Raw genomic sequence first — 25,806 nt, forward strand, 5'->3', positions numbered from 1 at the left:
AGTGTTAGCAGGTGTTTTCCAGTGTCAGTGACACAGACAGTAACAGACAGGAAACACTCGACCTGCCATTATCAACTTACTGCACCTCTTAAATGTAGCACATATACAGTACCTATGGAGTCTCTCGGTCTGTAACAGAGTCTGATGGGACCAGTGAGGACAGTTTTTACGTTTCCCTGAGAAGAATTTATTGGTACATGCTAAAAGCTTTGACATGAATTTGTTTTGTCTTTTACAGGCCTGATGGTAAATGTCCAATTGATCAAAATGTTTTATTGACCTTTACTGTTGAGGAGAAAGACACACTTACTGTATCCTACATGAAAGCATGCATGGACGCTGCGGTGGTCACTACAGAGAATAGGCTGGACCCACTACTGCAGGTTCCATCCCAGGTCTGTGGGGTCCTTGTTCTAACTTCAACAGTACCTGGGGCGTTGTAAATCCCCTCTCATGCCTGCCTTGTCGTGATCTCATTCTGCAGTGCTCCACTCGTGACGAACAGCACTATTTCTCCTAACTGCCTCAGAGCAGTCATATCCTCAGTCATATGCATTTATTATCCACCCGAGCACAGAGTCTTAGAGAGGCTAAAAGGGAGGAGATGAAAAAAAGGGAACACTGCCATTTTTACTGCAGGGAGTGACTGTATAATCTGACGAAATAAGGAAACGAAATAAGAAAAGGGAAAGGTGTTATACTGCACATTTTGGTGTATCTGAGCAATATATAATATTACACCATAATATTATACTGGGCAGTCTTTTTACATCAATTTACTCTTAGGATCCTATACTTATTTAAAACGAAACCTTCAGGCGACAGTATTAGTATTAGTATTAAAGGACTAGACTGCTGGGGGAACTCCCATGGTTCTCTCTAAGAACTCAAGTGCAGGAGGCTTATGAGGCATGAAAATAACACAACGTGTTTATCTTGTACCTGTAGCCAGTCTCAGTACTCATCAGGAGAGAGTGGGAAGTTCACCCTGGACTGGTCATGATGTTGACTAGGGTGAACATCATGTAGAAACGACAACCATTAACACTCACACTCTAATTTCTACTAAAAACCATCGGTCAACACCAAGGAACAAACTGAAAATCTTCTTTCTTTTAGAAAAACGTAAATCACTTTTTTGGTCCCATATTTGATTAAATTACAAGATATAATTCGGTACCATAAAAATATTACAGAAATAATTATAAATGCAGGATCTGCTGTTTGAAAATAGCGTTTAATTGCCATAAAGCTAGCAGAATAACTTCAGCTGCCTGAACAATTGTTTTCTTTCTCTTTTAAGAGAAATAGTTTTTAGGGTTTTTTTTTTTGGCAATATATAGAATGCACTTGGCTGACAGTTTTCTTTCCTGTGTGAGCAAATCCTGGTCCCACCTGTGCTTAAAGCTTCGTCGGCTGTCCAGCCCGACCTAGTTTCAAGCATCTGGCTCTAATAGAGCCGCCTGTGTGTATTCTCACACATTGTTCGAATTTAAACATGTATTTTTTGGTCCATTTTGTGTTGTATATAGTCAGTAATTATTAACTGTAATGTATCACCAAATGTGTCTTTCTATTTTAGTCTTACTGTAGCTAAAATGGTTTTACTTGCGTGCGAAACAGCAGGTGAGCTGAGAATGACCCACATACTGTACAGAAATGGGGCAACTAGCACACGAGGGCCACAGGTGAGTTTTTAAGAAAGTTTTACTTTTTAAACATCGCCTATCATTCTGTCATGCATTAGACCACCACATGAAAAAGAGAAGCGTTACACCGAGGAAAAGTACATTAAATAGGCCATAATTATATTTTTAAAAAGTCTCAAACATCAGCAACACAACCTCAAAAGAGATAGAAATCTGAGTTTTTGACACTGAAAACTGTAGATCTTTTGTATTGTCTGCTTTTTATAGAGAGGTATTTCTGTTATTCCATCCTCTTGGGAGGATAAAACACAGTCTGAGAGCTACAGTGTAACGCAGCTGCAGTGAGACAGGGATTTTTTAACAGAAGGATGCTTTTGTGACAGAATGCATGTGTTCTCCAGAGTGATGTACTGTTTAACCAGGATGTGCAGGCATTAAAGTACTATTTGTTTTCCATTTGGGCAGTCATTCAGCTCTTTTTAGCTTTTTTTGGACTGAGTCTACAGGGGACAATTGACTGCAGCGCCAGTGTCCATTGTCATTAAGGCAACATTTGTACCAATGTCTAATCATATTTATGTAACAAAAAAAAAAAATGTAGAAAAAGTCTGCAAAGTCATAATCATATCATATCATATCATGATCATTTGTTAAAATGCTAAAAATATTAGGATGCCTGCATATATTTCCTTTTGGTTGAACTTACAGTTAAAAGCAAACAGAGCCAGTGAAAACAGCATTTGCATCTTGCCTCTACCTGAGAGTCTGATGAGGGTTTTTCCAGCCTGGGCGTACTGCCAGCAGTGGTTATCCAACACTGCCATTGTAAACCAAAAGCTTCAGTGGACCGTCCTGCCAAAACGTAGCATACACTAAACCTAACATAGGTCCACATCGGTCGTCACCATAGCTTTCTAACCATACAACCGTATGCAGTGGACAACGGTCCGACTGGCCACCGCCCTGCCACCCAGTGAGCTGGCAGCCTCTGTTTTTTGCCTTCACCAAATGGCTTTTCTTTGCCATGTCCCCACATGTCACCAGCCCCTCCCCAAATCAAGATTTACTAACAAGTGCTGCTTTGCATTTAGCGGTCTCCTCTTTCGCTGTGTGAGTATTTACAGCAGCTACTCACTGAGAGAAAAAGTTGAAGCCAAAAAACAGTTTGTCCCTGGAGGAGTTGCTGGTGAAATGATCTTTAATGATGATTGGTTCTAATCCCTTCACTAAATTACACTCAGATCCTGCTATTGAGCAAACACACTTCATCACACAGAGGATTGTAATGTAAATAATCACCTTCTTAAACAGATTTATACGAGTTTATTCATCATGATCACCGCCGGGGTTGTTTCTGTCTCTGCAGACACGGGTGAATTCTCACACAGATGGTTCATTCGTATCTTCAGTTGTATCTTTTCCATCTTATAGTTAGGTCGGTATAACTAAACCACTGGTCAGATTTTCTTAGAATGAAGGTCACTGTATGACAGGAAGAAGGTACTGATATCATTGATCTGAACACGGATACGCATTATAGATTTTCTCAGAAAAATATTAACCTTGTCCGATATGACAGAGTCGAGGCCCAGTGGGACGTGTCATTTAGTCATTTGAGTGCTATTTTGTTTTATAATCGTGTACATGGATTAGTCTTCTCTGTCACATCACACTTTCAACCACACCTTAATCAAACTATGAGTTCATTCTACAGAATTGATCTTCTGTTAAAGATGATAAAAATATGTAACTGCTGATTTAAACCACAACATATTTACTGACATTAGAAATCATCTGAAGCCTCACTTTCCTTTAGACATTTCTAATAACATTGAGTCACTTCCAAAACCAACTGTGTCCTTCTTCGGGGGCTTATTTTGAGAGCTGCCTCTATTTGTCATGCAAAGTCTATAATTAATTCATTTGAATTGTATTTAAGCTTTAAGAGAAGTTACAGTAAATCCATTCCCAGGGGGCCCAGATTCCTCTTACTGAGGCGAGGAAACAAAGAGCTCATTCACAGTTAACTCCAAGGGAGAAATTAGGGTTCATTGTTTGCTCTCCAAGTATAAAATCAAAGGAAAAGGGGTTGAAAAGAGAGGGCAGTTTTGTTTTCTAATTGTGTAAAAACCACTGTAAGGCTTAACATATGCGTAAAAAAATAGAAAGAACTACAATGCAAGGCCAACATGAGGAACAATCCAACGTTACATGCAGTGTCACTCTCAGCTGCTGCTGCTATCTTTTTAAGGCACTGACATCAGGTCCAAATGCATTTGAAAAGCCTGTCCAAAACACCAAAGAAAATTAACACTCCTGTCCTTTTTGTGTAATCTTTCTTCTACAGTGCTTTCTTGAATGACCTACCAGCGTTGTTCGATGTCTGATAAGGTTCTGCCGCCAGATGACCTCTCCTGTCCCTTAGAAAGCCCATGTTATGCAAATGGAGCAGCATGGAAAGTGCAGCCATGTTGTGGTTCACAGATAAGTGCAGCAAAACAGCAAATCATAGGAATTTCCAAAAGGCAGCGTTCCTGTTGTTGTCATACATAAGGTGGAATAACCTTTCCATATATCAAAGATCTGTTGAAGTCAAACAGCTGCTTCTGTTTATGTATATCACCTATTTAAATTCAATAAAAAGAATTATTAAAAAAAGTCACAGAGCAAGAACCTTGGTCCTGTCTTGTCCTATATGTGTTACCTCGACCTCGTGTTTGGAGGGAGGTCTGTCCTGCTGATGTGTGCATGTGAGTGGGCCAGGTCACATATCTGACTGATCCAGCAGGAACAAATAACTCACAACTAATACTGATGTGGGGGAGGGGTGAAAATCAGCTGTAACAAGCATATATAGATAAGTCATGTGCTCCGTCAGGTCTGTGCAGCCGGTGACGTTTGTTGATTTTTTAATAATGACATCTTTAAATAAGTTATATTATATATGTATCTAGGGAGTAGCGATACAGTATCTTAGAGTACAAATGCCTAAATATTCACCGAAAATGTCCAAAAATTATGAAAGTTAAACAGAAATTTGGCCAGGAAACTAAAGGTTGGCAATAAAAATAAATATTGTGTAATAATAATATTTTGAGAAATGAATAATGATGTAGTAGAAATTATACAGATATACAGTATATAAAAAACAAATAAATAGCCAAATGAGTCCAGGAATAGCTCACAGACAACTAAAGGGCAAAAATGCAAAAAAATAAAAGTCATTCATGTATCTATTTTAAAAGTTAAGAAGTTTTTTCATGTTTTAAATATTTTTTTCTTTTTAAGAGCTCCACATTCAAATTTACATTCTTTATTTACTAAGAAGCTTTTTTTTTTTTTTACATTAGCCAGTGCTGCTCACTGTTTCCCACATCGACGCTGGTCTCTGTGACTGTGTCTCTACAGCCTGTTGTCACTGTGGCTGTGAACGTAAGGAGGAATAAGAGACGAGGAGCGAAGGGGTGACAGTGAAAGAGATCGACTTTACAAAAAAGAATTAAAGCCCCTTTTCAGTGTGGTAAATGTGTGTCAGAGTTCTTGTGAGGCAACAACAGTATACAGTACAAACTCAATGGGCAGCCAGCTGAGCTCCATCTCCATATCAATGAAGTGGAGGACATTTTGTATGACTCAGGCAACGCTTTTCACTGGCATCTTCTACCCAAACTGGACTGTGATTGTCCCGTCACAAAACAAACCAGGCTCATAAACCACAGCAGGCCAAACAACACCTGACAGGCAGGGTGTAGGGGAGAGGAGGGGGGTGGGAGGAGAAGAGGAGGGCCATAATATGTGGTGTGAACTACAGCTCTGATAGATTTATACAAAAAGTAATGCATTAAGCTGCTTGTATAAATGCATTACAGCTGTGAGTGCTGTACTCCCTAGGACACCAAAGGCACCACTGGCTTTAATCAGGAATTAATTTTACAAAAAAAAAAAAAACACTTTAGAAAAGGTTGACACAAGTTTAGATGAGTGACTTTTAGTTTTATCTTTTTATCAAGGTCTTCAGTTCAGTTCATGTCAATGAACATTAAAATGTCGAAATGAAATTGTGACCTGTACAGTTCATACAAAATATGTCTTTGCATGAAGGAGGGAACACATCTGTTGTGAGTAAATATTTGGGCCACGCTTAAAATAATCCCACAGTGACTACTCTTCTTTTCCTTCCTGTGTCAGTTCCTGTCAGAAAAAAAGGCGAGCAAAACAAAACCTGGAATAAAGCCTGTGAACAGAGCTGAAAACATGCTGCTGTGAAACCTGCACAAATATTTTAACATTCGGTTTCATGAACAAAACTCTGAAACAAATCCTCCTCACAGACTAGGGCCACGATGAGCAGGTCTGTTTAGATACATGTTCGTGTCCTGTGTGTGTATCGTTTAGGAATTATATTTCACATAAATTAATTCTGCTCTATTGTTGTTACTGTCATTTTCCTCCTGTCAACCTGCCCCTCGTGCTGGTCCTTAGATAAAGAAAAGGAACAATCCAATATACAATTAAAAACTACAGACAGTATAGAAGTTAAATCCCCCCTAGTGGTAACGCCTCATAAATACTTACATCTATGGAAAAAGTAAGATCACTCTGAAGAGCTTACTGTCTCGCTCACTAGTATCTTAATATCTTTCTAAAGTTAATTTCATACCTCAATAAAATAGACAATAATGTTAAACTGTAGTTGAAGCCCTTAATTGCACAGTTTATTGAAAAGACAGTATTTTCTATGAAAGATTCTAAGCAGGAATTGATGCACAGAAATCTTCCAGAACCTGATTTTTTGTTTCACTCCCACCTTCGGAGTTTCAATCTAACAAATTTATTAGTGTCATACTTTACCACCAATATACATCGTAATGACAAGAGCATGAAAACTTAGACAGCTCAGTCTGATTTACAGATTTGTCCTCCAAAGACAATCCTCTACACTGCCACAAATATCCATGGAAACCTTGAACAACAGGACTGATGTTGTCAACAACTGTCCACCAGTTGGACACTGTCCACACTCTGTATGTCATGGGGGTGTGGGGGGTCGTCTGTTGACATGCTGCACTGTCTATGGTTCATTGCATTGGATGTTAAGATACAAATATATCACTGCCCTACATTTGAACAGATGATTAAACAACAACATCACCAGGTTAAAATCATAGACGTCCATGTCAACAGAATCAACCATAAACAAAATGACAATGGTCCAGTTGAAGACATGTTGCACGTGCAAACACACTTATTTCACTGGAAGTGACCTCTAGTGAGGCCCTATCCTGTTAAGCTGACACTCAAATACAAACAGGACACAGAGAAAACTCTGCGGCTTCATGTCTCTAAACCAGGTGTCAGCTACAGTGGAATCAGTGTCTTTACGCTGTTATTACAGCTCTGGGAAAAACAGGCTAAAGTCAACAGGAAACAACAGCACTGTCTGGTGAAATATCTGACCTACATGCATGGGTAACCTTTACATGCATATGTGCCAGAACACCCTGTGACCAGTGGTCAGTGAGTGAAGTAATGCGTTGGATTTGTTTTTGTCCTTAAATAATGTCAAAGCTAAAACATGAAAAGAAACTGGTTTAAATGGTGGAAGTTTAACTGTGGTGTCTAACTTTGTTGTTGACTGACAGTAGAGGGCATACGTCACGCTAATTGAGCTGAGCTTCTCTCAACTTAGTGTCAACCAGTTGTTTTCATATTTTCTTTGAGGCTCCCAAATGTCTCCTTGTCTAACCAGCTGACAAAGGATGTTGGCGGGGGAGGGAGGGGTGAAAAAAAGTGACAAAAAATGGAAGGACAGGAATTTGAGAAAGTGAAAAAAAGTGACAAAAATGGAAGGACAGGAATTTGAGAAAAAGAGGATAAAAGAATACCAGCATTGACTGGTTTGTGTCTGGTCCCAATTTAGGATGCTCCCTTCAAGCCATTTAATTGCAGGCCTCTTCATGACCGCGGCCTCAGTTCCGAGCAAACAACACAGAACCACATTTGAATCTGGACTCCACCCTGACTGCTCTGAACCACGCTACGCTTTCAGTTTCAGTCTGTATGATGGTTGAAAGACACATAACTGCCACATGTTTGGGCGTTAAACTCAATTCAAATGTTTAAAAAAAAGTCCAAAAAAGGAAATAATAGAAGGGATGGGATGGAGAGAAGAAGGAATACAGTTACTGACCCCCTGCAGTCTTTGTTTTGCACAGTAGGGGTCACTGCATACCCTGATCAGATGAAGAGTTTTATCTCTGGAAAACTATAGTATCTATGACATCATCAGTACCTTATTTTAGAACAGTTTTTCAGCATGACCAACCAGTGAGAAACTGAACCAAGCCAAAATATGTTCTCAAATTTAAATTAACTAAATGTTTCTTCAATTAGAAATTAAACCGTGCAACTGTGGTTTTAATGGGAGGGACACGTCTTTAATCTGTAACCCGTGACCTATCCAAGTGTCACACACTGGAGAGGAAGATTGAAAGGGGAAATGAATTAGTGTTACACATCAGTCTGACCACTGTGTATCCACTCTGACAATTTCAACAACATTCTCATCTTAAATCTTCTCTAGCAATTAGTGAAGATGACAGGTAAGTAATGAGAATTTAATGAAGGAAGCACAACAACAACAACAATCCTGAGTCACACTCTAATTATGCAGCTGCAGATGAACCAGTAATGGCTGGCTGTTTGTGTTTTAAAGGCTTACGGGTCACCACAGGTTTTCTTCACAGCCAAGAGGCCTAAATGCAGGGGCTTAGGTGAGAATTATTTAAAACCTTAAAGTAAAATAAGACTAGACAAGACCCAGACTACTTCAGATCTGCGGCAGCAAAGATCATTGTTTTTTAAGCCAATAACAGCCCCCAGTTACAAACACAAACACAGAGAGCAGATACTACAGTCCACACCTTGACAGCCGACAGGTCAACATAAGCAAGAAAGACAAATGAATGACAAGTGGTTAAATATTGAGTAAAAACTAATTCATTCTTTAATTACATAATGATAATTCAAATAATTATATCAACGTGTAAAAGAAACATTAATAATAAGTGATATTATTACTGGTAATTTTCTGATGGCAAAGAAATATCAGGAAGTGCACCTTGTGGGCGCTCTTCCAGTCCCCGAGTGATTGATAACAATCTGGGTTCAGATGTCCTGCACAAAGACTTTATCAGAAAAGCAATTCAAAAGCTGTATTTTTTAGTGTTTGGGTTTATTATAATTTGATCATTAAATTTAGTCACACTTTTAGTATTATATGACCTACAAGCTCAGGCATTATTGCCGAGGAGGCACTTTATCCTCAGAGTCAGCACAATCATCGGATTGTGAAAACTCTGAGATCTGAGGTCCAACCACGGTCTCCTGCATGCAGTCAGAACATGTTTAGCAGTGTCAGGTAAAACCCATTATTTAGAGATTAATCAGTTTGTGTAGTGGCTCTGGTTTTATTGGACTAGAAACATCGTGGATTATACTCCACATCAGGGAGGATCGGGTTGAGCCACGTCTTTGATCCTCAAAAGTGAACGCGTGCGTCTGGAGCTTAGCATCAAAATGAGAAGTTTGATTGGATTTCTTCCTTTCATCATCCTCAGACCTTCCTCTCATTAACAGCTGTGTTATCTAAAAAACCAAGATCACAACAACACACACAACTGGGCTGCATTAAAAACCTCTGTGTTTAATTTCCATCATTATTTTCCGAGTATGATTCCTTATCCTGAGGGATAGAACATGCACCAAATGGTCCAACAATAGATATCAATTATTTGCACTGCAGGCTAAGACAAAGTCTCACAATCTACAAAGTTCTACAAATGACGAGATGGACATACTTTGACCTAGAGTCATTTTTAAATATATATTTAACCACATGAAATAAAAGTGCGGGGTGAGCCAATGCCAACGTCATCTTAATTACACTAAAACAAGGACAACAGATGTGCAGCATCTGAATGAAGTTTACAGGGCGCTATGAAAAAAGTCACTTCACAGAGAAAGTCACAAATCTTTAAACTCATTATTTCCACCGATCCCAGTGGTGTAGACACATGTAGTTTTTGAGCCGGAACAAACAAACCACAAGACAGTGTGAGGACTTTTAAGTTTACTGATCTTCTTATGATCTGTAACTTTTTCATTGGCCAATGGCTGCCATCAGACAAGTGAGTCTGCTTAGAATCAAAAACCATACACCGCCCTGTGTGATCAAACTCCCTTCCTGCTTAAACAAATGACTTAGACAAGCACAATCCCAAATATTTAATTTTTTTTAAACATTTAAAATAAAAATTGAAACAAATTTTCTTTATTTTTTTAATTAAAAAAAAAGAATCAACCAGTGATCTTCTTGCTCGACCTCTGGTCCTAAAATGATTACATCCTTTAGTAGCTGTCTCGAGCCATCAAGTGGCAGAGCTAGAAGGAATCTTCTATTAATGCAATATTAATGTAAGGCTGTAAAAAAAAGGTGTCATTTTTTATACACACAGGACTTTGTCCCTGATGTTTTTATTTATTCGAGTGTCAGCTGCAAACAAGCATTTTATCTTAATCAAATTAGTATGTAGATAAAGAATGATCCCTGACATGGCTTTGTTGTGAAATTCAACTGCAGAACCATTCTCCATCAACTGAAGCATGTTTAAAATATATGTGTTGTGAAGTGTGTGTAGTAATAGAAAATACTGAGTAGTATTTTCATGGTACAAAAATTAAAAAACTGGTCATCTGTTTATCCCCTCTGGTTTTTACCATCCAGCCCCCTTTCAAACACAAACTGTGTTTACAGCAAAAAAAAAAAAAAAAAAGTGACAGCACATGATTCGCATGCATTCATTACTCTAGAGTGTGAGACCAAAAATAGAAATGTTGTGATGTTCTCAGAAAGTGGATCAAAGTGTGGAGCAGAGTTTAGAAACAGCCGGCGGCTGCTACTGGACTGCAATACATCTCAACAAGAAGACATGGCAATTACTGCATGTCTCATGGGCTCAAACATGTGACACATCCATACAACAGTGTTGAACTACTCGGTCATGAGTTTGATTTGAGCAGTTATTAACTGCCCGTTACCATGGAGACTAACCATAATATAAGTAAAAGTTAGAAATTGTTGTTTTTGTTGTTGTTTTTCTACTTATTAGCCTGTTGGTATTACGTACAGGAACTTCTACACAGGTACAGATGTCACTGTAATCTATCCTGATATCACTTTCTCATATTACTTGATGAAGGACAAAGACCAGCGAGAAGAACTGCTGATGTCACAGCACTGTCCACTGGTTCTTCCTCTGTCTCTGTGCTGTCAAACGTCTTCGCCACCAAATTATAAAATGATATCAATAAGAGTTTTGCCGCAAAACAAGAGCAGTGAAAATTCATAACAGTTAACTATTAATATAGACTCACAATATATCAATATGTGATATCAATGTGTGTCAAATGCACATCTATGTTAAACTTACATGGCCCAGGAGACAGGATCTGGATGGACATGTCTTCAGCTTGTACTCTGCTCTCAAAGCATTTCCAGCATCATGACAGAACAGGGTCCAAAAAAGTATTCCAAATAAAATGAGAGCAGTATTTAAGTTTAAATCCTAGGGCTCCATCAACATGGAGAAAATAATCAAGATAACACATTCAGATCAGCCAACCTGCCATGGTGGCTGCTATGGGTTCATGCTATGAGAGTGATCACAATCGTCCATGCCTTTGGAAAGATATGATGATCCTGTCACACAACCTTACATCATGTGCTCTTGCTGTTTGGAATGAATCAATGAAGCTTTCTTCAGCATAAGCAGCAGCTCCAGAAGCTGCTGCTGCAGCAGGATCATCAGAATCTGCAAATGTATTCACTGGAGACGATGGAGAGGACATTATGGTGATCTTCCTCTGTCCCCAGAGGAGCCAAGTATCCTTTATGTCTCACGAATCAAGTAGCAACCAGCTCTCTCTCTCTCTCTCTCACACACACACACACACACACACACACACACACACACACACACATACCCACGACCAACTCCATCACCACACCCAACCCTTCATGTTTAGCCCCTCCCCCGTTGGTCTTCTGTGATTAGCAATTGGCTCATGTACGGGGGAGAGGTTGATGGCTATTGGACGGGTGTTGGAGCGAAACCTAGCTTTTCCATGCTTCAGTGCTCTCCAGGAAAAGACCAGGGTCATAGAGAGGGGGAAGAGGGAGAGAGAGAGGATGGGGACGGTGGTGGTGATGATGATGTGGGAAAAGCAATGATAAGGGGGAGGGGGAAGGGCAGAGGTGTAAAGATGTAGAGGGAGATTAGAGGAAAGAGGTGAGGCACGGAAAAGGAGAAGATATGGATGTGAAAAAGGATCAGCTTCTATCTACTGAGGTGAATTTCATGCGCAAATGCTTTACATGTACACAAAGTCCGTAAATGCAATCATTTTAGATGCAATGTTTTGGGCAATATTCTGATAAAAGCTGCAGTGAAACTAGTGATGACAGCACAGCTGCAGCAGAACGTACCGTCTTGACTTGAGGGAAATTGTAGTTCAAAGCAGATGCAGACTGTCAGGGCAGAGTAAGGTGGTCTAGGTGGGAGTACATATCTTCAGTATGTAAGAGTTTTTCAGCAAATTCTGCAGTTTAATATTCCACTTTGATATAGGAGGTGTTCTTTTAAGTTCGGCTTCACTCCCTGACACCAGGTTATCGTGAGATGTATGTGCAGCACGTCTGCATCAGAGGATGATTCATTTCTCATTTCGACCTGCGCGTCAACCGATTAGAGCAGCCGCTGCTCACGTGTACAGTGGTGCATATGTGAATTTCACACTAAATATAGAGCACAAAAATGATTGGTCACCACAGTCCTAACCTCTGTAACAAACAAATCCTGCACAAACTTCACTCATTCCAGTGTGATGCTGAAAACCAAAACTCCTATAGGATAAACATTCTCATTTCCAATTTACTATATTATCTGCTTTAAGGTAATAATGTGCAGCATCTTAGTGTTAATATATTACAAGGCAAAAATAAAAGAATGGCTTTAAAAGGAAAGAAAAATCTTTTATTTTTACCTTTAGGTCTATGTGTAAATGTCGTGCAGTAAAGGAAATGTGTTCTTCACGTAGATGCCAATCAGTGAAGGTATTAAGAGGTTGGAGAAAAACTTCCTTCTGTTGTTGATTGTTTTGTTTTTTGACCACAGGAAATATTGTCTCACCAAAGAGATACGGTTTAAAGAGATATCCTGTGTCAGGACGATGCAAGCTGTGCTCTTCCTAAAACAACACTGCCAGCGATCGACAGGATGATCTAATTAAGGCCTTCGGTGCACGCGCACACACACAGGCACACAAACACAAAGTAGAAAAAGAGGCACACACAGGCACTTGTGAATGAACTGCACAGACACAGTAGAAACAACAAAAGGACATAACACAAACAAGAGTCAGCTGTGTGTCTACGCAAGACATCACAGAGAGCTGAACTGCTTCCCTCTCTTTAACTCCATCTCCTGTTTGTGTGAGTGTGCACATGTGTGCAGCCTATCAGATTTGAACATTTAATGATGTCATTTCTAGTCTTCATTTCCTTAAAATGTGAGCATTTGATGGTCATCATTGTTGCTCTATTTTCTATGTTCACATCATATTCTTCATTTCGAAGCCTTCGCTGCAACAGTTCGATTCAAACACAACTAGAAGAAACTGAAACTGTGTGATTTCCAGAACACCTGCCTGAGATCTATGTAAACAGTCGAGAGCAGAGAATATGAGGCTACAGAAAAAAAGAAAAAAATGGGAGTGAAAAGAGAAAACGTAAACAAAAGTCACACCAACACTCAAAACAACCACATCCACAAAAACACAGTGGAGTGGAGTTTAGTCTTCCACACCCTGGTCTCTGCAGGGGAGAATTAAAAAAAAAAGAAAAATCCAATGAACTCCAGAGAAAACCACTTCCTCTGCTCTGTGTGTGTGTGTGAGTGTGTCTGAGTGTGTGTGTATGTTTCAGCATGCCTGCCTGTCTACCCACAGTGCACATGGTTAACATTCAAAGCCGTGTTCAATAGGAACCACACGGTGAGCTGAGTACGGGCAAAGACGAGAGACTGAAGTCAAAGCTGAATCAAAGTGGACAGAAACATGTGGAGGAGAGGAGTGAGGGGAAAATACTGAAAAACACAAGTATGTCGCTAAAAAATATTTTCCCCTTCCAAAATAAAACAAACATACACTGACAGTTACTCCTTCAATTCTCTTATGTATATAAAATGTATCGCTAAAGAAAAAAGAAATGGTAACTGAGGCTAAGACTGGTTTTAGAATTCATAAAATTGCTCAGCAGTTTACACTTCCCACATAATGCCATCAGAATCTTCAGTTACTCACACTCACCTCTGATCCATTAAGGTTGATTACTTTGTTACCTAGTCTGTTCCTGTAAATGTAAAAGATCTGTCCTAGTCAGAGAACTCTGATCTCTAAATGTTTTGTTGTGTCCCAGAATCATGGAGTTCATTCGAGGCATAAAAAACAACACGTTCTCGGCTGATAATTACAATTTTATTTTTGCTGGTATCACATTTTGCTTCTGCAAGAACTCAATCTGATGGTAAAGACATTATCAGTCTACTGGTACATGTCCTGCACCAGCTTCACAAGCCGACTTCCTCAAACAGGACCACAGTTCCTCTCTAGTGACTCTCAGGGTTTTTTTAGATCCATAGCCAGATATTTTATTGTTGAATGCAGCAGCTATAGTTGGCAAAAATAATCTATTTTGCACCGATATCAAAAATCATAATTCCTCCTAGCTCCTTGCACTGGGAAAGTACTGTATGTCTGGACAGCAGCAATGCTTCCGTCGCCACCTTTTACTGCATCATTGCAGTAGCAGTTTTGTGCATGTGACAAATACAAATCTTTGAATGCACAAGCCATTTATTTATTTGTTTGTTTGTTTTTTTTTCAAACAGAAATTTGCACACCTGCAAAGTCATGGTGCAATGCAACAAAAAGCTTCAGGCCATTTGCTAAATCAGCACTTAATTCAACAGCAAGCTCATTTCACTCAGAGTAATTGGAAATGAACAATGAACAATCAGCCATAAATGTCCAGTACAACCTGATTACCTCAGATTTACAGAGAGCGCCTCATCAATTTTAGCCCTGTTCCTGGGAGAATGCAGAAATACACTGCTGCATCTGCCCCTGCACCTCAGCCTCAAGAACAGTTTTGAAGCAAAATGCTGGTAAAATGAAAACAACATTCAGCTGGCAGGTACTAGTCGGTTACTATGAATTCCTGCTCTGAAAATGGCAACAGGAAGAAACCAGGCTGCTTGAAAATTTAAAATGGTTTTGTTGAATTATGTAAAAACCCCTGAATAAACCAGTTGGAAAACATTAGGTCAGAAATGTGTCAAACACACATGGAGCTACAGTCCACTCAAACTTCCTCTTTTCACTTCCTCTGAAATCTGTTTTTTTTTTAAATAAACATTATATTATAGTCCTGATTCAGTCGTTTCAAAACAAATCCTGCTCCTGTTTGTAGAGTTATCTGACACAAATCCTAATAATCGATTGACAAGAAACCAGACTCACATCCATGTGGGAGAATCTGTAAGCATGACCTAATATGGTCCAATTCACTGCTTCATTTATACTGAAAAAAACAACTGACCCTGGAGAGAACGATCTCCTTGTATTTTTAGCTTTTATGTCCTGTGTGCTCACGTGAATCCAGAAGGTCACGGCTGCTTCGCTGCCACAGGGGAGACGGTGAGTCTTATGGGATCAGATGCAGTAAAGGTTCGATGGGACATAACTAAGGTTGGACGATGTCTGCTGGACTGACACTGTGATATTTAAACGGTAAAACATTGTGATGGACGATAAATTCAGTTTTTATGACAGTTGTTTGTCATTTAGTAAAGAGGGTTTTCTGGCAGTGGTGGATTTCAGCTGAGGATGGAAACATTGTTCAGCCTGTTTTTAACAGTCCACCAATGAAACATGCTTCAGAGGCAGGAAGCTAACATTTTCTTGGCTAACCTTTAGCTATCTATGTTTTATATTTACTTTGACTCATTTTTGGGTGAAGCACTTTTTACTGCATTTACTGTTTCACTTTGACTGACCCATGTGTTTTCCACCCTTTTGTCTTGTGACCCCATTTTAACATCACAGTTGTGGCGACCCTAAAGACATTTTTCTATAGGTCACATGATCATAGCCGTCAATCAAGAATTCTGGGCTGGAGTTTGGTCGTCTTTTACATATAAGTTACATCTTAGCCATTTCATCACTGAATGTTTTTGAACAATTCTGCTTATTATTTAGTAAACCTTAAGCCATAACTCTGGAACAGAATTCAGTAACTTGCTCATTTTTGCTTTTAGATAAACCAGATTTTGAGTTTTCCCATCATACAGGATTCCTGCATAACACAAATCTGGCACAAATCTCTCTTTTACCAGATTTGAGATTGGTGGATTCAAACCCATAACCTCCGCATGGCACAAGAATCATGTTTGTGCAACGTTGTTTTGACTTTCAGCTATATTTATTTTGTCTCTACTGAACATTCTTCCAAACCGATAACGTTCATTTTGTTCTCTTACCTGTGGTTTGACCCGGGCCATCCAGTTTGGAGTCACATTTTGGAAGAGAGCAATCTGAAAAAGGAAAATAAAAGTAGATTTAATGTTTTTTAAAAAAAGAAAGAGTAGCAATTCAACTTAAAACCAACCAATGAAAGATCTGTGATTAAAATTCAAATTATAACTAAGGATGTGAGGCGACTGGTTATAAATAACATCCACAGTTCTCTCTAACACACACACACACACACACACACACACACACACACCCAAACCTGTGCATGACACTCAGCACAGCAGCTGATAGAGCCTGTGAGTCGTGTAAAGATGAAATAAAGCAGCACATGTCTGTATCTCTTATGCACAAGGAAAGAAATTCCAAGCAGATGAAATGGCTTGAAAATACAGGTGGACGTGTGTCAGCAGTGTGGTGTATGTGTGTGTGTGTGTGTGCGTTTTGACTGTGTTAACACTGCTTGCTTATCACAGCATCAGCTTGAACAAAACTGCTGGAATCAGTGATGTTACTGCCCAGCCCAGGATTTATGGACTGGAAAATGAGTGTGTTCAACCTAAGGATGACCATACGTACTGTATGTGGTCCACAAGGTTTAACTAATTGCTCACAAGTTGATTGTTCCGAGACCAACCAACCACAACATCACTCTGTGTCTGTGACTGTGTTGGCTGTGAGCTGTTTTTATCGTGTAAATAGTTTCTGTTTCATTGCTCAGGGTTAACTGAATATTTTAGTTTGTGGAGACGATTTAAACGATTGTGAAATGTGTGTTTATAATGTTTAATGGAATGTCTGCATTTTATATCACAAATGATTAGTCTGCTAAATAAACATCAATAAAAATAGACCCAATAAGTACATAAACTAACGTATAAATCTACATCCATTACCAAACTCTTGATTCAAGGAACTTCAATAAGGTCATCTTTGACCACTTCTTCTACAGAATTTTATATGATATGTTCCTGATACTGACTTGTAAGAGGTGACTAACATCACATTACACTCCACGACGACACACTGATTCTAGGTTACTCCTTTAAAGGACACACTATACAATAAAACAGAGCAGAGACATTGGTAACAGGGCCAGTTCTTCACCCTGACTTCGCCGAAGAGCCGGCCACAAGCTGCTGCTGCTGTTGCTGCTGCTGCTGCTGCTGCTGCTGCCTGCTGCAGGAGGATTACATTCAGCACCTGTTCACACACTGGATGTTTTACTTTTCACCGTATAATACCCATAAAGTGGTGGAGAGGAGAGTGATTATCCCACAGCTGAATTTTTGAGACCTAACATGTGCCTGACATCTACAGTGTGTCTGGTTCTGAAATGAGGTCAGGTAAAGAAACCCATGCAATACTTTTGGTAAATCTTCATAACTCTCAGTGTAAAATTCTGACTGCAGCTTAAACTTTTTGGGGTGAATCGGGGTCATCACATGCTGCCAGAGAGGGATTAAGTAGCAACAAGTTCAGATGAACTAGAAAGTCAGTAGAGTGGACAGAAGAGAGTGAAAAGAAGAGTGTGACTGTGTTTCCACTGCAACATACAGGGGAGTGAAAAGAAGAGTGGGACTGTGTTTCCACTGCAACATACAGGGTTAGGCTAACAGTACATTTGGACCATGGAGATACAGTAGATCAATAGAAGATGAATGTATATAAAAAAAATTAGGTATTCACATAGTTAATGGGGTTGGTGCCATGTTACGTTTGGACTTTTGATTCTTTGACTTCTTTTCTGGGCTACAGTTTGGTGATCTTTGTCAAACGTTAGGGCTACTTTTGGAACTGTTTACTGTTCTGACAAATTTAGCAACGTTGGCAGCTGTAATATTGTACTGTTTTTAATATTGTCCTCTGCTGACTTTCAGCACAAAGTATCGCTCTGTTTGACCAGGTTTTGGCTGGCTTCACACATATTTAGATGATCTTTTTGGAGCATCTAGGCTAACACTTCTGTATTTAACATTCACACTCTCTCTCACACCTATGGTCAGATTAGCATCTACCCAGCTCTGCATGTTTTACTGCTACTAAACCACAGACCTCCTTTCTGTAAACCAAGAGCACTAACCACACTTCTGTCATGTGAAATCTCACCTTACTCCAAATGAAAAACCTGCAGCCTTTCCTTGTCATGAATCTGCCTCTCCCCCTGATTAGCTCCACCTGTGAAGCTCCGCCCACCTCTGCACCTGTAGCTCGTTGTGTTATTTTCAAAGCTCTTCTCTATCTACTGTGTGTGCTTTTAACTTTGGTGGTTTGTTAAATAAATCCGAATAAAAGCTTTTTTTTGGAAATGGAAAGGATTTTTTTTTTTTTTTTCAAAAAAGCCAAAACAGACCCAGAGGTGTTTCTCTGAGACAACAGTTTTCTGTTCAACTCAATCCTGCACCCATTTCATGTGAAACTACAGAGACTCTGACTGTTCTTAACCAGAGCAGCACTGGACTGGTGCTGTTCATGCCACAGTGATTAGAGCCTGCAGATGTCTCCAAAAGCAAGCGGGAGTATTTAGTGTGTGTGTGTGTGTGTGTGTGTTTTAGCATGTAAAAGACTGCACGGGTCTTTTGGACAGACTGTGTGCAGCTGTTGACAGCACACAGACTCAGATATGAATGTAAATAAACAAACTTCACTTTTTCTTTTTATCTAAAGCTTCTGTCTTGTTTTTTTTCCATCTGCAAATATTCATACTGATTAGACTGAAGTCACACAGTAGACCAGTGCTATGTCCAAAGTCAGACCTCCTGCAATCTTTGGTCACTGCTGATATGGTCCATATATATTAAAGATGTGTGCCTCTGTATATTAGTTTTATTTTTAAAATTAAATGCCAACAATCCCATTTTTTCCAAATCCATTTACGAGTGAAGAGTTGACAAATCATGACTCCTGACTCACTCATGCTGCTCCTTCCTCTCAAGGGGGTCTTCTTTTAAAAGCAATAAGTCCCAGAACTCAAAGGTGTGTGTGTGGGGAGGGGGGCATGGACTTGTAAGCCAGTGAGTGATTTTTCACAACTTGTAAAAAAAGAAAAAGAAAAGAAAAAGAGGCAGGAAGAGAGAGAGAGGGAGAGAGAAAGTGAAAGAGAGAGAGTTTTATGTGTTCTGGGAGGATTGTGACTTCAAACCCCAGATCCAGATGCTTCTTTGGTTTAATCTATAGATGTGTGTGTGTGTGTGTGTGACTCAAAGTCAGGGAGGATTGAAGCATCTGCCCTTGGGGCAAAAGAGAGCATGGAAAGGTTAGAAGAAGGAAGAATAAGGAATGTGGAGGAATTTAGGGAACTTCTAACATCTGCCATAGGTTATGTTTTGAATTGTTTTCTGTTTTGTAAGAACTATCTAAATAATTTATGTTAATTGTAAAAAGAAAAGGCACGGATGATTGAAGTGGACAGAGAGGAAGTGCAAAATGACATGAACTGAGGGTTAGTATTCCCACATTTGGAATTTTATTGGTAGAGATACTTTATGTGCTCTCAGAGCATTTTTCCACCGTTACAGTATATCACATGATGGTCTCCACAGTGTTGTAAACATGGTAATAAAACTGAAAATGACAACTGCGATTGTTGCTATACTTACTGTCTTTTGGAACAATACGCTATCTGTTGGTACCAGGAAGCAGAGGTAATACTTTGAAAACTCTGTATTTGTTTCGCTTAAAAGTAAAATATCCTGACACATTTTGACCTCATTAGCTGAAGTTCGTCTAAATTGATTGCTTTAAAACAAACCTTCCTTTTTTAATCTGTTTTTTTAAAGTAAGTAGAACGTGCTAACGGGCATAAGTGGCTTATCTGCTTTAAAACTTGAACTAACTAGCATAAAAGATTATGCTAGCTTGTTTGGTATACTTTGTATATTTAGCTAAGCTAAGTCTTTTTTATCTAACTTCAACTTATGTGTCACCTTATGACCAACAATTACTGTTTTCATTAACTTAAAGCTATTTCTATGACTTTCCTTCAATTTAGTTTTACAAATTAGCTTTTGCGCTAATGTAAGCCACCATTCTTTTCTAGCTGCCCATTAGCTGATGTTCGTCTAAATTGATTGCTTTAAAACAAACCTTCCTTTTTTAATCTGTTTTTTTAATCACACACCTTTGTACATTTGTACGTCTGTGAGGTTGTGTAGCGATCACAGTATTTGTTCCCATTCTGTTTTACCTAAAGGTAACACAGAACGTGAGACACACCAAAGCTTCCTGTTACAAACAGAAGACGTATGGTTCACACTTGGTATTAGACAATAAGCTCATTATATGAATGTATGGCAGCCCAGAGCAGAGGAAGGTTTGTGGTAATGATGAAGGTCTGTGTGGGAGAGGAGTGGAGGAGGTGATGAAAGGAATGATGGAACGAGTGGGTGTCTGCAAGTGACTGATAGAAGTTTCCTTCTTATCAGATGAGGGATTTGCAGGAGACACACACAGACCAGCCCACAACCTATTTTTATGACCCACAATCCTCCTATGTCTCCATCCTCCACTCGTTCACCCCTCATCACTCCATCATCCCCCTCTTCCTTGCTTCCATGGCCCCAGGCAACGTGGGTGGGATGTAAAGATTTATACCTCTGTGCATGTGTGTGCTTTATGTGGATATGTGCATGTGTGTGGTAATGAAGATGTCCTACGGGCTACACATCGCCAAGATATTGGAAAACCTAATAATCTACAAGGCTACCAACAAATATGGAACTGATAAAACATTTGGAGGGGGAAAAAACGGCATCCCTGTGCTACAGCTACGTTTTCAAATTTTTTGACCCTTAAAAAATGTCCCCACGGTATTTTTAATTTTTTCCAGGGAATTTCTATCAGATATAATAACATATGTTTTACCTTCTTTTAAGCTTAAACATTTTTACAATTTACGCTTACCATTTCTTGGCAAATTCACATTTTTCTCTCAGGGAATTTCTTCCTATTGTGTATTAAGTTCAGCAAATTAATTTGTTTTGGCTAAGCTAAGGCACAGTTCTACATCAACAGGGCAACTGTATTATTATTATTTATTATTTGTATTGCTTATGTTGGCTTTTTAAAATAATTTTAAAAATTGCATTTATATTTCAGCCAATTTTTCTAAACGGTTTGTTAGCAAACAGGTTTATAGAAGGACCTTGTAGTTTTATACTTATACAATTAGAAAATGGTCTAATTTTCTTACGGAAATTTTTTTTTTTTCAAAGTTCAGAATCCCTTAGATGTGCCTATTCTAAGAGAAAGATTTCCCAATCCATTTCTATGATGTCACAAATGTATGTGGCATTTTTATGAGAATCAATAATTTGGTGAAATGGAAGGGGGGGGGTCATGTGTCCATAAAGTGTGTTACAACTCTCTTGAAAAGGTCAAGAGTCTCTGATGAGATCGATAAACATGGTTGGACCATAAAGTAGGTAATTGCTGTGCTGCGCTACCTTCCTGATTGTCTTCTCCATAAAACTCTCCAATAAACAGTAAGAGAGGAACGAGCTACAACAACAATCTCAACATCTGCTCCTTATTGAGAGCATTCAGTAGCTTTTTATACAAACCTCCCTCACAGCTGCTCCGCTGACCTGATGTGTTGGCTTCTGTTTGTGCCTCTTTATGACTTTTTAATCATGTGACCATTACAGTGTCTAAAATGTTCTTCATTTACTAAATGATTATTAAAGATTATTCTGATTCTATCGGGTTTTCAGTTTTAACATTTAAACAGTGGATTACTGGTTCAGGAGAGATACAGTTTACAAAGTTTATATTTTGTTTTTAAATAGATGAATAAATTATTAAATAGTTGAGAGTTTGTCTACTTTGGATTTGAGCCTCTGTATTTTGCAGAACAGAGACTCTCCCTCTGCTAACTAATCTCTGCCTGACTCTCAGTTGTTGGATGGTGTGAGTATCACGACGACGTCTGTGACTCATCTGTCAAAATACTGCAACGCTCCGATTAAACATTTTCTTCAAGCACACGCAAACAATGCCATTGTACAGTTTGTCACTTATCATCAGATACATTTCTGTTGAAAAGCATCATCATGGATATGTAAAACCCTCTACTGTGCACAGGCTAGATATACAGATTATATTGCAAGCAAGGTAAAGTGACATGAGATTATCACGGCTATATCCATTTAGCTTCAATACATTTTAAAGGAAAACATGCCACATTTCCTATAGTATTTTTGCATATATAGTTTGGACATGTGCTGAAGGAGCAGCTTCAAGACGATGGAAACGACAATGACGCTGAAGCAAGAAGAAGAAGAAGAAGAAGAGATGGAAGTGCCAGGGCCAGAATATTTTAACAGAAGGCGATGCCAAAGTGAACTTACAGTCTCTAACACTGACCAACTGCCAATTAGGCCGCTCCTGGATGAAACCAAGAGGTTTCAGTCCTATGGAAGCAGGGCGGCCTACATTTAGCAGTGTGTGCTCCACCCAAGCCTCAGCTCTATAATTTTAATGCCCGTTTGTCGCTCGTAGTATGTCGTGCCTTCTTTAACCTTGAGCTAACTCCTGTTGTCCTCCATTGATTGGCCTGATTCTACACATTTGTCTTCCCTCTGATCATCTGCTGCACACTGCTGAACTGTCTGCTCCTCCCATGAATGATTATGTAAAGTTTCTGCTTGAGTATGCAGGAGCCGTGATAACATGAGGTCATTATGCTTTCACTGACTCTGACTGTGCTAAAAGGAAATGAGGAAGAATCACTGCTCAGTGACTTGGCTCTCATTACAGTTTCGCACTTCACAGGCCACTGGGTTCACTCTGGGCACAGTGACAAATGGCTCACTGCATTGTCAATAGAGGCCGCTGGTGACGTTGATGTTGTACTGGAGGCACTAATGGATGCAAGTCATGAAAGAGCCTTTGTAGTCGCTCACAACTGTATAGTGACTATTATTAATATTATTATGACTAACATTATTAATATTAATAAGCAGTCATAGTCATAGCAGTCATAGGGTTAGTGTAAGGTGCACACTGGACAATTAATCTCACACTCGTGCCTTTGGTTAATTGAAAGTGGCAAATTACCGTAATCTCTAGTCTACACACACGAGGCCATGCACTTTATACAGAAAGACCATAATTTGCAACTGTAGCTGGAATAGATCATCTTCTCAATGTAAGGCAACAGCACTAACCACCTTACCACCGCATGGCCCCTCTTACTGTTAATTCAGCTGATTTAATTTTATGAAATTAAATGATGACTCTAGGATTTTATTTTGGCTCATAATACACATAATTTTCCCATCTGCTGTTTCTGCAATCCATTTCTTTTCTTCAACAGACTTGAGTTGATATCTCCCCAGTGTTTTCAACTGGGGCTAACAAAAGCAAAATAAAAAAAAAACATCATATTTTTTTATGAGCTTCTGATTGTGTTTCCTGCCAACATAGGAGGAAGAAGAAAACTATAATTAGGTTTTAGTAAGGGCTTCATGATATTCTCATAGACCATTGAGCCGTCATAAAAACAATCATAAAAATAAAATTATATTTTATATTTTATTTATTTTGTATTTACATATTATTTATAGGTGCCTTTCAACGTACCCAAGGTCATCTCACGAGGCTGGTTGAAAAAATAATGTGTAAAATACAGGTGCAATAAAAAAGGGCAGTAAAAAAAAACAAGAGCAATAAAGTGACGGAATAAAACAACAAAACATGTTTACAATCTGTTCAATCAGAATAAATAACAGCTGAGATGGAAAATAATCCAACTGCTCGTTCCAGTGTTTTACAACCACATCCACACTCACTGTACACACCGAGAGCTGCAAAAGGTAGAGAGAGAAGATCAGCCAATCAGCCAAGGTCTCATTTAAACCACGGCTGACGTGACTGATGACCACTGTCTTACAACCAGTGCACTTATGCCTATTTATGGCTTTTGTGCCACTTCTTTCAGCTCAGACATTTAATCTTACACAAGCATAGATTATTTTTGGGTGCATCCAGGTCAATACCGTTTCAGAGTGCAGTTCTGTGCCTGCTGCTCAGAGAGAGGGTTCTGTGATACAATATCAAATCTAGAAGATTTTACAACAGGCTGTGACATACATACAAAGATGCTAAGTCGTGTGCTACTATTTTGTTGCAATCCTTCTAGCATTTTTGCATATATAGTTTAGACATGTGCTGAAGTTTGATGAGGAAAAAACCAAGGGAGCGGCTTCAAGACGATGGAGACGACGACGATGCTGAAGGGCCAATCTTTAATGTAAAGATTTAATGTTTCATTTTACCGCCTGATGAGCTGATGGATTCATGTTAAAACTCTCTCCTGAGTCTACGGTGAAGTAATGCATTCAGCCACATTTACTGAAATTCATGAAAGAAAGAGGTCCCGACAGCTGTGGTGTAACGCCACATGTTTTAAAAAGCCTTGCAGCTCTGTAGTTGCCATCACTAAACAATTGTTGCTGATAGGTCTTGACAGACTCTGCATGTCCTGAGGAGTAAATTACTCGTTATTTCCATGAGATGAAAAACATTCATCTATCTTCTCACTTTGTATTTACTTCTGCCCAAACCGTTGAGTTAAACAGTTTGGCATTCGACTGGAAAATTCTCCTGAAGAGCACTACAATTTACTCAATTGCTGGTGGTTTTTACAAGTGCTGGAAGATATTTGACAAGTACAGAATATACACCACAACTTCCAGGCTCGTCCTAATACGCTTCTGACTGACTTGTTTCACAATCAGGCGAACATCTAGTTATGAGCAGCTTGTTTTGATTACACACCAACCCAATAGTTCAAGTTCACAGAGGACAAGCTGTTAAGCACTGGCACTATGTAATAGGCTACTGTGATGTGTTGCCTTGAGGAAAGCCTGATTTATTCCTGTATGTTCCAGTTGAATGGTAAACAAAGGAGCGGGCCGTTCAATTTCACTCCAAACCAATTTATTCAACACACCGGATACCATCATAAGGAGATGTACTTGTACTTTACCATAAAAATAAATTTACTGTCGGAGCTGCATGTGCATGGAAGGACACAGGAAACAACAAGATGGAATGACGTAATAACGTAATAAAAGCAGATATATTGTTAGCATTTTTTTACCAGCAGCAAAAAAAAAGAAATCAGCATCAAATTTTAAATCAGTTCATGATCAACCTGGGAGTGTGACTCAGCAGCAGAGCTGTGATCCACGGCTACAGTGTGGGACTAAGAGATGGAGCTCCATCTGCTCACAGGAGGGAATCCAGCCAAGAGGAATCAAAGTTTCATAGGGCTGGCGATTACACTATCTAACTAGGTGAAAGATTTAGAAGCACACTGCACATTTTCAAACAAACTCTGTTTGGTGCTGCAGTCGTAGTCTCAATAATGAACAGTCACAAAATGGTCTACAGATTTCAGGAGGGACCAGGTCTTGATTAGCAGAACTTTATGCCACATCGTGGGGCTTTGCTGTGTAACTAGGACAACAAAGTGGCTCTGAAGTCCCAGAAGGAAGAGTACAGT

General features: G+C 39.2%; 1 protein-coding gene across 2 annotated transcripts in view; it reads right to left on the bottom strand.

Annotated features, from left to right (window-relative positions):
* Positions 1 to 25,806, bottom strand: part of triob (trio Rho guanine nucleotide exchange factor b) — an 86,403-nt gene that overhangs the window by 55,944 nt on the left and 4,653 nt on the right. Inside the window, exon 2 of one of the 2 annotated variants that reach the window (XM_008323918.3) lies at positions 16,307 to 16,360. In XM_008323918.3, the coding sequence (XP_008322140.1) occupies positions 16,307 to 16,360 (54 nt within the window). Of the gene's footprint in view, positions 1 to 2,400; positions 7,454 to 16,306; positions 16,361 to 25,806 lie in introns of those variants that run through there. The other variant, XM_025061781.1, reaches the window with a different exon arrangement.

This window comes from Cynoglossus semilaevis, chromosome 13 (assembly GCF_000523025.1).
Source record: "Cynoglossus semilaevis isolate Cse_v1.0 chromosome 13, Cse_v1.0, whole genome shotgun sequence".
Lineage (NCBI taxonomy): Eukaryota > Metazoa > Chordata > Actinopteri > Pleuronectiformes > Cynoglossidae > Cynoglossus > Cynoglossus semilaevis.